Source organism: Oryzias melastigma, linkage group LG17, assembly GCF_002922805.2.
Source record: "Oryzias melastigma strain HK-1 linkage group LG17, ASM292280v2, whole genome shotgun sequence".
Classification (NCBI taxonomy): Eukaryota; Metazoa; Chordata; class Actinopteri; order Beloniformes; family Adrianichthyidae; genus Oryzias; species Oryzias melastigma.
The window spans coordinates 23298784-23311366 of NC_050528.1; the positions used below are offsets into that span (position 1 = coordinate 23298784).

The 12583-nt window shown below is 43.3% G+C and overlaps 2 protein-coding genes across 2 annotated transcripts in view; both read left to right on the top strand.

Annotated features, from left to right (window-relative positions):
• The window catches only part of LOC112147644 (zinc finger protein 16), a 6563-nt gene extending 2839 nt beyond the window's left edge, over positions 1–3724 (top strand). The window contains exon 7 of the mRNA XM_024274175.2: positions 435–3724. Coding sequence (XP_024129943.1) covers positions 435–2323 — 1889 coding nt within the window. The 3' untranslated portion in view covers positions 2324–3724. The remainder of the gene's footprint in view (positions 1–434) is intronic.
• Positions 3725–4482: 758 nt separating this feature from the next.
• Positions 4483–12583, top strand: part of col6a1 (collagen, type VI, alpha 1) — a 34783-nt gene continuing 26682 nt past the window's right edge. Inside the window, exons 1-10 of the mRNA XM_024274144.2 lie at positions 4483–4746; positions 7171–7300; positions 8001–8201; positions 8279–8438; positions 10482–10595; positions 10685–10705; positions 11128–11148; positions 11248–11292; positions 11387–11440; positions 11546–11590. Of these exons, the coding sequence (XP_024129912.1) occupies positions 4662–4746; positions 7171–7300; positions 8001–8201; positions 8279–8438; positions 10482–10595; positions 10685–10705; positions 11128–11148; positions 11248–11292; positions 11387–11440; positions 11546–11590 (876 nt within the window). The 5' untranslated portion in view covers positions 4483–4661. The remainder of the gene's footprint in view (positions 4747–7170; positions 7301–8000; positions 8202–8278; positions 8439–10481; positions 10596–10684; positions 10706–11127; positions 11149–11247; positions 11293–11386; positions 11441–11545; positions 11591–12583) is intronic.

A 12583-nucleotide genomic window follows, 5' to 3' on the forward strand; every position in this document is an offset into this window, starting at 1 on the left:
TAGAAATAGATTTACTGAGAAAAATTATGTAGTGGTCCCTCATTTATTGCAGTAGTTTTGTTCTTAAAATTACCCACAATAGGTAAAATCTGCAAAGTACTCAGCTTTATTGTTATTATTTTTTTCTCAATAATTACAGATGTTTAAGGCTGTAAAACCCCTCACTACACACTTTTTACACATTTCTTAGACAGACATGTTTAAACTCTTAAAGTTCAAACCATTGAAAATTAAGTCCAGTATAATAGAATCAACACAAAGATCTGTTTGTTATTGAAAATGCATGTCAATTTGCTAAACTGAAGACATTCTGTACAGAGGAGGTCAATTGACAATCTCTGCAACCAATCAGGACACAGGGCACAATGTATTGTTAAAAAATATACAAAATTTAAGTTCCATGTTTTTAATTTTCTCCTTGTTTTTCCTTGCAGCTCAGTTTCAATCCGACGATCTTCTTATTCCGTCTCTGTCCCTCCCTTCATCCCTGGAAGTAGCCATCTCGTCTCACCCGAGTGCGTGTGACGACGACGTCCACCACGACGACGAGGACGGCGTTACTCAGATTGTTATGTTTGACGAAGAGCTTTCCACAAACCCTTCCACGTCCACCGACTTCCCCGAGTTACCAAAAGCGGCCGACATCTCCTCGTCTCCCTGTGGCAAACCGCAGCCTGAAGTCCACAAATGCCCCGAGTGCGGCAAGTGCTTCAAGCACCACTCGGTCCTGATGGAGCATCAGCGAGTCCACAGCGGCCTCCACCCCTACATCTGCTCCGAGTGCGGCCGGGCGTTCCGAACAGCCACGCTGCTGGCTGGGCACAGACTCCGGAAATGTAAGAACGCTGCATACCTCTGCATCAAATGTGGGAACAGCTTCCCCACGTCGCTCGACAAATTCCGACACCATTGTCCAAACCGGGGGCGTAGCTACGACTGCGAACAATGCGGGAAGAGCTTTCAAAAGTCCAGCGGCCTGAAGGAGCACCTGCTGACTCACGCTCAAAGCCGCCTTTTCAAGTGCAGCCACTGCGGCGTGGGTTTCTCTGGAATCGGCGACCTTAAATATCACCAGCAGGTGGATCACGAGAAGCCTTACAAATGCAGTCGATGCGGGAAGAGCTTTATTTCTCCAAAGAGCTTAGCTAAGCACCAACAACGGCACGAAGGCCACGGCGAAATAGAGATGGGGAAGCTGATAGGCGGCGGTAAACATGTGAAAAGTAGCTTAGGTCACCGGACTGCTTCGTCGCTGTCCATCAGGAAGATGTCGTTCAAAGTGGGCTACCCCCGAGGAAGGCTGACTCACAACTGCCCGCTGTGTGGTCGCAGCTTCAAGTACCGCTTTGAGTTCCTGGAGCACCAGAGGTTCCACACAGCGGTCAAGCCGTACAAATGCTCGCAGTGCGGCAAAGCCTTCCGCACCGAGGCGCATCTGTCAGGCCACCGGAAGCGGAAGTGCAAGAACGCCGCACAGATTTGCACCAAGTGCGGCAGTCAGTTCAGGTCGCTGCACGAGCGCGTGCGCCACCAGTGCGTGCAGCTGCTGACTAAATACGAGTGCTCCCACTGCGGCAAGACCTTCAAGATGGCCCACCTGCTCCGGAACCACCAGATGAGCGAGCACCAGCTCCCGTACAGCCCCAACCACCGCTTCCGCTGCAGGTACTGCGACGAGACCTTCCCCGGGATCAGCGAGCTCAAGTACCACCAGAGGGTCGACCACGAGAAGCCTTACCAGTGTCAGGAGTGCGGGAAGTGTTTCCTGTCTGAGAAATGCCTGTCCAACCACGAGTTGCGCCACAACGACGAGCGACCCGAGAGCTGCCTGGTGTGCGGCCGCGGCTTCCGGAACCGCTACGATCTGAAGCAGCACATGCGCACTCACACTGGCGAGCGGCCTTACCAGTGTACACACTGCTCGCAGTGCTTCTCTACCGCCGGGGGCCTGCGGAGTCACACCAGGGTCCACACGGGCGAGAAGCCGCACGTTTGCCCCGACTGCGGCAAAGCTTTCTCCCAGATGGGCGCCATGCGCACCCACCGGCTGACGCACACCGGAGAGCGGCCCTTCAAGTGCACGGTGTGCGGCAAGGGCTTCACAATGGCGCACAAAGTGACGGTGCACATGCGCGTGCACACCGGCGAGCGGCCCTACGTGTGCTCGCAGTGCGGGAAGGCCTTCTCGGACGGAAGCGTGCTGAAGCAGCACATGCTGAACCACTCAGGGGTGAGACCGTACCACTGCCAGATCTGTCCCAAGACCTACACCTGCCTGAACCACCTGAGGAGGCACCTGAAGAGCCACTCCAACATGAACTAGCCCCGCCCACACTCGCACACTATGAATGAAGCCAGAACAGAAGCTACAAACTGATCGAATCCACTTTAAAATTGCACTTGAGTATTGACACGTTAGAGGACCAACAAATCCTGCAAAAACATGGACCCAATGAGCTTAAAAATGAGCTGATCTTAGCGCAGCACAAGCCAATCTCTGCTGTTTCGAGTTTTGTTTGTTTATAATGTATGAGTAGTTTGCAGTGCACAACTTCCAGCGACTCACAGAGGAGAAAACTCTGGTTTTTGCTTTTTTCTTCATTTCAGAACTGCCTAACTCAAGTTTAAAATTCAGCTTATTTTCATTCATAAAGTCTCTTTTAGTTAAACCATTAAAGAAATATCCTCAAAAAAATGGAGAAAAAGAGCAAACTACTAAAAATGAAGGTGTGCTGTTCTCCTCTGTGACCTCTAGGGGGCTCTGTGTATCACAATTGAGGTGCTGGAATAATGAAAGTTGCAGTTTGCAGTCTTTTAAAGACTTTTGTAAATATGCTGAATACAGTGAAAAACAATGCTGATATGCTTTATTTTTAACCGATGTTGAATAACTGGCTCACTGTAGACTTTTTTCAGTGCTTTCAAGTTAAAACAATCGTTTTTTCTTTGTTTGAATAAAATTTACCAGGAGAAAAAAAAAGTTTACAGCAACTTTTTTTTCTTGTAAATCCTAACAAGAAAAATCCATATTGTTTGGTTGTCCTAAAGCCAAAAAGCTTCAGATTAGAGTAATACATGTCTGAGGGGACTTGATTGATGTTAATGGCGGCGGAAGACCGTCCCTTTCCTGTTGTTAGCGTTTTCTGCCTCTTGATTAACAGTTTCCGCCTGTTTTGACGTCCAGACAGAATCCAAAGCCTTCAAAGAGCTGATCAAAAGAGAGTTTATCCATTGAAATGAGTCGTTGGCGGCGCCGGCAAACCACTTTAGTCAACAGAGAAATCCCATTCTGATCATCTCCCTCTTAAAACATGCAGATTTGATTTTAGGGGGGAAAGGAGGTTCTGATGGCTTCCATGTGTGTCAGGATGTCACAGAAAAAACTAAAGTATCTGCATCTCATGTTTTTTTCCCTTAAGGATGTACGCTGTGTTTTTGCATCTTTCTGTTGGCACTTTCAGTTTGAATTCATTGCTTCAAATTCCAAATAGATTTTTTTTTTTTTTTTTTAAAGAAACTCAACTTTTTTCCTTTTTTGTGTTTAAATCCCAGCAGTATGCCAAAGATTTCCTCCAGATCTTCTTGGAGTAATTGCTTCCCGATTTTAGGCCGGTATTGAGACATCCTAAGATGCATGCACTTCTCCACACAGCTGCAACAAAACCCCCAAAACAACTGTAGATTTACTGTGGGAGCTTGCTAATAAACACAGATCATTACCAGATGTTCCCCTTTTCTCTCATTGCTTCTTCTCCCCTCCTTCTTCCTCTGCTTTCCCCCTGACTCGGGTGATCTCAGTGGAAAAGCTGAGTCGAAGCCAGAACTTGCTCTTTGCCTCACACACACACACACACACACACACACCTCTGCCTGGATCCTCTGTAACTCTTTCCACAGTGACATCCAAGATCAGCACACAGGAAAGCACTAGATGGCGCTGCGTCTCCTGCATGTGGAAAGCTTGGAGAACATCTCCACCCTGCCAGATATGCTTTTATGTTCAGGTCAGATTTAAAACACCAAAGTCGACCAGATGTGTAGACTCCACCCACAAGTTTTTTTTTTCCTTTTCTCCATTTGAGAACAAAATGCTTCCGAGCGCTTCATCTGCTTCTCATCAGCTTTGATCTGCATCTGTGCAGGCTTGATTTTCTGCAGGACAAACTTTTCCCACAGTTTTATTTGATTTCTGCAGAAACATAAAAAAATAAACTTTTTTATTTAGCATTTGTCCTCAATCCCCTCTCAAATCCACATGTTTCTGCTTCCTTAACCCTCCATCCCTGTAAAGCAGTTTATTTAATAGATATTTTCATACAACCAACCTGCTGCTGCATGGGAGATCATCCCCTTTTATGGAGGCGCGCACCTTCTGTCTTTTTTTTTCTGAGAAGGGGGGTCTGCTCAGAGTCGGGGCTGCTCTCTGTTTTGCCTCCACCCCCCAACCCCACCGTCTCACCCCTCCCTGGCTGCGCGCTCCGATCCTCCCGCGCGCTCTCGGACGGATTAGGGCGCAGCGCTGCGTCCAAAAGGAACCGTAGTTGAGGCGCCGCTCTAAGGTTGGGGGGGACCCCGGGTACCATATTCTCCTGAAGGACTGAATAGGTGGGGGGAATTGTATGAATCTGTCTTAAGGGAGTTTATCTGCTGTGGATCCTGTCATGGAGACTCTCAGGGGGCTCCTCGCGCTGCTGTGCGCTGTTGCGGTTGGAGCGCAGCTGGACAACCAAGTGACAACGTTTGCGGGTGAGTTTGCAGGACTGTCCGAAAAAATGCTCTCAGACATTATTTCAGACATGCATGTGTATTAAGAAACTCCAGTGATGTCATGGGTGCTGCAAGATTAGGTTTACATGCTCCCTAAAAAGTGTAAAGGTCTTCAAACAGCAGAATAAACATGCAACGATAGTGAAAAGATGAAAACCAAAAGCTTCAGCAGAGCAGAAGCCTGTGCTGTCCCTCTGATTGGGCCCCCTGATGTAGAAGCTTCAAATACTGTGTGTGCACCTTGGGTTTTTTAACTTAAGGGCTTTTTAAGGCTTCATGGCAATAAAGCAACAACAATTCTTCAGAGGCCTGTAGATCTCTTCTGATGCACTTTTAAAATCTCACTTCGATCATCTTTTAATTTATTTGCTAAGTGTTCTGTGTCATGTTAGGCAACATTTTTAGGACAGTTTCTGCAGAGCAGCATTAGTTTATCAGAAATTCACCTCTGAGTTGTGGGAGGGACTGTTAGCTGAATAAGCCTGCTCTCATTTCCCATCATCCCTCTGTTTACACTGCCCTGCTAGCTAACAGCCTCTAACAACTCCAACCTAACTTAGCGGTGAAATAAAATCTGTGAGCAATATTGGAGCTATCCAGATGTTTGACCCAGATGTTGTCAGCTCAGATGAGGAATATGAAAACGTACATCAAGAGTGTCCAAATCCAGGCCTCGAGGGCTGGCCCTCTCCTGGTTTTCCAGAAACTCTGGCTAATGCTACGCTCACAAATACAACAGCCACAGCACTATGGGAAGGCATCGCCTGAATCTATAAGATTTCATGCCGACACCAATTTTTTTTTTAATATTGTCGGTGTGGTCATGAACACAAACGGTGGCTGTCAGGTGTCCAGAACGGCCTGATTATTTCCCAAGGTCATTGGGCAGCAGGTGGCACTTGTTATAGTCACCGTCCAGAGACATTTACACATCGTCCAGTCAGAGATGCTGCCGGCTGGCGATCCGCCCTGTGGCCGCCCAGCTCAATTTCGTAATGGCGTCATCTCCACCCGCCACAGCTTAACCTTGAAATGTGTCCGGGCGGCCACTGACCGATGTCAGCTCTGAGAAAAATTGTTGGGTTACCATAGACTTTAAACTTCTTCTTAAAGGGCCTATGCCATGCAAAATCCACTTTTTGAGCTTTTAAGTGTATTTAAATGGTTATTCCTCATTATAAACAACCCCAAAATGGGATTTTGATCCGTTTGCACATTTTTGAGTAATCCTCTAAAAGCCCTTCCCAACCCATGAAAACGAGGTGATATCACAAATTGAGAACAGCTCCTTACAGGAAGAATCTTCTCAGCCAGAACTGCCCCAACACACATTCCGCTAGCTTCTGAAAGCTAGCGAAAGCTAACGGTGATCAGCTAGCTTCATGAGCTCCCCCAGCTTATGCACATTCATGCAGACGCCGGCTGTCAGAGCTATTTGTGTTGTATAGTGATGGCCAAGAAGCATCCATTGGTCTTAGCGTTTAAACTTAGTGCGGTGACAAATGGCAAAAAACATGCTGGTGAGGAATCTGCACGAAATGTTGTGGTGGATCCTAAACGTATCTGAGAATGCAACAAACAGGGTAACATGAATTATTGAGCATAGACAGAAAGGTGCTCGTGTCTCCTGGAAATTGATCTGCATGAAAGCGAAGAGGATTTATGAGACAGAGATTAATGATGCTTCAAAGAGAACAGAAACATTCACAGCCAGTGCGAATCAGAACAAAATCCACAGTTCACAAAAATACCTCATATTTCATAAATCATTTGTTCTTTAGTGTGCCAAAGGTAATATAGGATCATATATATGGATAACGTTTACTCTGAATGATTAAAAAAAAAAAGCATGGTATGGGCCCTTTAAAACTGCTTGTAAATATGCTCATTACGAATGCCGCCACACAGCCACCGGCTGAATTTGCTGGAAAACTTTCATTTAGGTCGCTGCACAGTGGGATCTTGGGATATGTGATGATAATCTTATCCGCTGTTGATTACCTGTATCAGGTAATCAATGGTTGGAATACATGTAGGACACCAGCCCTTGAGGCTTGGTATTTGACACCCCTGACATACCCTATCTAGTCGTCTACAAGAGATGCATCAGAATGGAGCAGAGCAGGGAACTTGTGGCCTGCCGTCTATCGCTTCTACATCACAGCTATCCAGGCTTTTTCAAATGTCAGTTTATCCTCTGCTCCAACAATTTAAATAATCAGAAATACGGTTTTAAGCTTAATTTTCTTTATATAAGTTACCCATTATCAGAAAAAGCCACAAGAAGATGTTGAAAACACCAAAAACATGTTGTTTATTGGATGAGTGGATGATGAGGATTTTGCTTCCTGTGCTGATGCAGACATTTTTAATCTGATTTTTTTGTTTCCTTTTTTCGAGCAGATTGCCCCGTTGACATCTTCTTCGTGCTGGACACATCTGAGAGTGTCGCTCTGAGGCTAAAAGCTCCCAGCTTCTACATAGACCAGATTAAAGATTTCACCAAACGCTTCATAGATGAACTCCAAGACATGTAAGAAACTCTGTTTGGCGTTGCCCCATCCTCCCATTCATTATTCTCAGTATTTGATAAAAGGACATCCATTGACTGTAAATGAGAACTGGATTGAGTGACCTTTTCCCAGCTCGCATTCCAAACAGGAAGTGGCTCCTAAAAACTGAAATTCTTTGGACTTCTACTGAGAAATAAACAGCTATTACTCAGTCATTCTGTTTGTCAGAATAACAGTTCTTGCTTTACAATCTTATTTTTTACAGTTTCTTTCTATTTCTAGTTTTATTTCATGATATTTTCTCTGCAGGTAAAGTTATAAACTGACCAATCAGATGCTTCAATAAAAGTAGGTGGTCTCACGTCAAGCATTCAAAGCATTTGTTTGGTAGATTCTCCTTGAGCCGGCTGTGAAGTGGTAGGTAAGTTTCTCTTGATTGACAAGAGTGGTTGCCATAGAAACAGTGACTCAGACTGACTTGGACCAATCACTGCTTCCTGACAACTTCTGGTTCCAACATGGCGGCAAACATATTGCAAAAGAAAAAAAAATGGCCACTGAGTTGACTTCATTTCGTTGGAACCAGTATTAAGCTGTTTTCTATGGTGATGTCATACTCACTCAGTCCAGTTCTCATATACAGTCAATGAGCTTTCTTCTGTCCTCTGTACTGTCTGTTCTGGTGTCTGGAATGTTTAAAAGCACCTTTTTTCCGTCCAGGCGCCACCGATGTGACCGCGTCGTGACGTGGAACTCAGGAGCCCTCCACTACAGCGACGACATCGTCCTGGTGAGGGAGCTGAGTGACATGCGCACCCAACGCCAGGCCCTGAAGAGTGACGTGGACGCCATCACGTACATCGGCAAGGGTACGCACACCGACTGTGCCATCAAAAGGGGCCTGGCCGAGCTGCTCGTTGGGTAACAATAACACAAACTTGGAGATTTTGAAGCTAAAAGGGAGTTTACGTCACCCGTTTGTGTCGGTCTGAACACAGGGGCTCCTACTACGAGCAGAACAAGTACATAGTGGTTGTCACCGATGGTCACCCCATCACCGGGTACAAGGAGCCGTGTGGAGGAGTGCAGGAGGCTGCTAATGAGGCCAAGCAGCATGGAGTCAAGGTCTTTGCTGTTGCCATCTCGCCAGACCAGGAGGTACAAAAAAAAAGAACACACATCAACACTTCCAAAACCCAATCAAGACTGAACCAACAGAAATAGGTTATTTTTAGAATATTTCTACCATGGATCAGGCTGTTGATGGACAAATGCTTTATAATGCTAAAGTAATAGATACAACTGCACAGCGGGATGGGGATGAATCGGCAGAATCTTCGAGGTTTCATGCCGCAGCCCAATTTTTTTGAAAATCGTTGATGTGGTCATGAATGTAGACGACAGCATTAAGACGGCCGTTATTGGCTTGCTCCCAGCTGGTGGCTCTTGATGTAGACACCAACCGCCTGGACACCTTTATGTATTGTCCAATCAGGCCAGCGATTCCGGCTTCTAACGACTCAGTTGTTGCCTAATTTCGTAATGACGTCATCTCCACCTGTCCACTCCACTGGACTGCCACCGTGCGATCTTGAAATGTTCCCAAGTGCCCACCGATGTCAACTTTTAGAGAAAAATCATCTAATTGCTGTAAAACTTTAACTATTTCTTAAAACCATCCCTATTGTGAATGTCACTGTGCCGCCACCAGCTGAATTTGCTTAAAAACTTGCATTTACTTTGCCGCGTGGAGGGATTTTGGAATATGTGAACCTTGTCTGATGAGGTAATCCAATATCAAACAACCCAGAGAAAAATAAAAATTTACGGAAGGGAAGCTCACAAATCCAAGAAGTTCTTTATGAATACATTTTGCTTAGTTAAATATGCACCTCCGAGTCACAAATGGGATAAAATAAGAAAGGATTGAGAGTTGATGGTATTTTAAAGACCCACTCTGATTAAAATTGTGCGGTTTTTTGTTTCAACATGGAGGACATATATTAAGAAAATTAGTAAAAAACTATGTATTTCTTTATTCAAATTGTTGTGAATCAGGAGAAGACGAGATTATGCTGTTATAAAACAGTATTTGTTATGTAGAAACTACATCAGGTGTGTCACAAGCTCTCTGCTCTGCTCCATTCCAAAGCATCCGCTTGTAGAAAAATAAATCCATTCATTTTCCTGGTTGGAGCTGGAATCTGGATCAAAACTGTACGGCTGGATGGTTCCAGTATTGGTCGCCATTTTTATTACATAGCTAATGTTAGGTTGTGAGGAGCTATAAGCTATCAGGAAAGAGTAAATAGATGGGTGACTGGAAGTGGGGGCGGGGTTGCTCTGCACCAATCGTCCTAATCAGAACTTAGGCCCAATCCGAATTCTTCCCTTCTCCCTTCCTCCACATTTATCCCTCCAAACGGAGAGTTATGGAAAAATAGTGTCTCAGATTTATGACATCACCAATAGTCACCGGTCAGCTTAATATACATAACAACATTGGTTTAATAACTTTAAAAAGGTCATACTACAACAAAAAGTCTTTACTTACATTTAAACGTAAACCTCTTTTCCTTACGGCGGGAAGGGAGTAGCGATCATATTGGGCCTTAGAGGTGAATTTCTAATGAAACCCTACCGGTCTGCAGAAACTATGTCCTAGAAAACAACATAGTTTTTAAATTTTTAAATAAAAACACCTTAACGATGATTAAAAGACTACTGGCAAGAAATTACTCAAAAGATGATTGGAGTTTCTTATTCAATGTTCATTAGAAATGTATTTTAAAATGACATAAACATGCAGAACAATGTATGATTATTAAAGGTTAAAATAGTACATTTTTGCCTAAAAATATTCAAGGATTTTAACATTTATTTTGTCCTCTAAACAATGTCTAATTAAAATCTACAATGTTACAGCAAAATGTTGAGCTAAAAAAAAGAATTGTTCCATTTTATGTTCAGTAATATTTTATAAAGAATTCATTTTTCTAAAGGATTACACACATAATGTTTTTTAAAGCTTGAAAGGACAAAAATTTCTGTTTAGTTTATGAACAAACACATAATTTACTATCATGATAAAAAAAAAATCCTCAAAAAGATTTCTGCTAACATTTTTACCAGAAAGTCAACATTTGAGTGATTTTATAATATTGTGGATGATAATTGTGTCTTTTTTTTTGCTTTCACCAGGACACCCGGCTCTCACTCATTGCCACAAACCAGAACTACCGTCAGAACTTCACAGCTGCAGACAACATCAGATCCACCAAGATGCAAACCATTCGCTCCATCATTGACATCATTGTACGTATCCTCTTTTTGTTGTCTTTCACGTACAATAAAACAGAAAAAGAATAAAAATGTTGAACTAATTTTTTTCTCTCTTTTTCCAGACCAACGAAACAAAGGATGTGGTATGTTCCTTTTAAAATGTAAGAGTAGAGATAATACATTTCCTGAAGTGAAGATTTAAGATCATTTCTATAAGGAGGAGCTTTTATTTTAGATTCTTTTTGTATGTGTTTTTTGTTGTTGACACGATTTGAGAATCTTAATTGTGCAAAGAGGTAAACAGAGGTATTAGAATGGTTTTCTGAGGCTGTTTTGTCTACTTTTCATCTCCTCTTACGTCTAAATCTTAACTCTCAGAGTCCGGAAGGAAAAACGATTACAAGGAGACACAACAAGCTAAAAATTTCACCCTTAAAAAAAAAAGATAGCAGAGATAATAGTTGCTTACTTTCCAGTTTCCTTGAAAGTCTCCTTATCTTAAATACACAACTTGTTCATCCATGTTGTTTCTTCACTCTTTTAAAACAAACTCTTTATCTTTCAGTGCTGCTCGTTTGACTGCAGCGTAAGTATTTTTTTTGTCATTTGAATTTTGTCTCATGTCACAATCTGCACAGATGATGTATCACCACAACTTATGTCATTGTTCTTGTGTGTTTCTCAGCCTTCCGGAGGAGCCAAAGGACCGCCTGGAGATGCAGGTGGAATGGTACGACTTTTCTCCACCAATCCGCCATTTTTTCATTCTTTCTTTATGCTCGTTAGAAACATTCCAATTGATTTTCTTTTCTACTTTTCTGCAGGGAGAGATGGGTCGACCTGGGATGCCAGGAGAGAAGGGAGACATCGGCAATGTGGTAAGTTCCTTTTCAACAGCTAGCTTGTTTGAAAGGTCATCCAGCTTCTTCCTAATGCTTCTTATCAGCCTCCGATGATCTAATACGTTCATTTGTTTGTTCCAGGGCAGCGTTGGAGATCCTGGACCTGTTGGCTACAGTGGGATGAAGGTAAAGTGTGTGCAGCTGTCCCAAATTGGGCTTCAGAAACTGATCAATGATGTCAAATCATTCATATCAATCAATCAAACCCATTAATTAATTTTTATTTTGAAATGTTTTTATTTTTATTGTTATTATTATTATTATTATTATTACGGCACTCAGCAGTCACTGACTACAAGGACAATATTGTTTTTTCAGTTATAAAACATTCTACCCCTTTGAGCAAAAATTTGACCCCAAAAAGTCACCAAAATGTACACACACCTAATACCCGGCGGAAATGAATTTTGGGCTTAGTGAATGATCCCACCCCCCCAAGATAATGACATTACTGCGAGATGACATCACTGGGAAATGACAACACTGCGAGCGAAACTGTAAAAATGTAATGGGTCGAAAATCTCTTATTCAGCCAAAACACACATGTTGGGAATATCCAAAAGAACTTTTGAAATTACTTTGGGGATGGCCACACGACCCATGGTGTGGCAAAGTACTAGATTTGCTGATTTTTATGTTTTCACACAAAATGGGTAAATTACACTTTTGTTTATACAATTTTCCTGAAATTTCACACACGTGCCACTAGTTTAAAGGGTAACCAAACCCTAAATTAACTTTTTTTGGCTGTTGACATCTATAAATGGGGCTTTAAAAGTGCTGTCTGTTGGTCATAGCCAAATGTTTGACAAATTGAAATAAAAATGTTTAATTCTTCAAAATATAGTCAAAAATCGTCTATGTGCTGCCCCCTACAGGTTGAAATGAGGTATTGCAGTTGATTTTTGTGATTGGTCAAACCATGTAAGTTTCAGATCACATCATGATCTGCAGCTCCAGTAATGATAACAGTCCTGCTTCCAAGCCCCACCCCCCCAACTGGAATTTAAAATTTGTGGGTGGAGTCAGCCTCCAACTTCCTGGTTTGGGTACCCTTTAAGTCTACAATCACCACGTTCCTGGGGGGGGCCCGCCTTCATCGGGGGGCCGGCTCGCCTA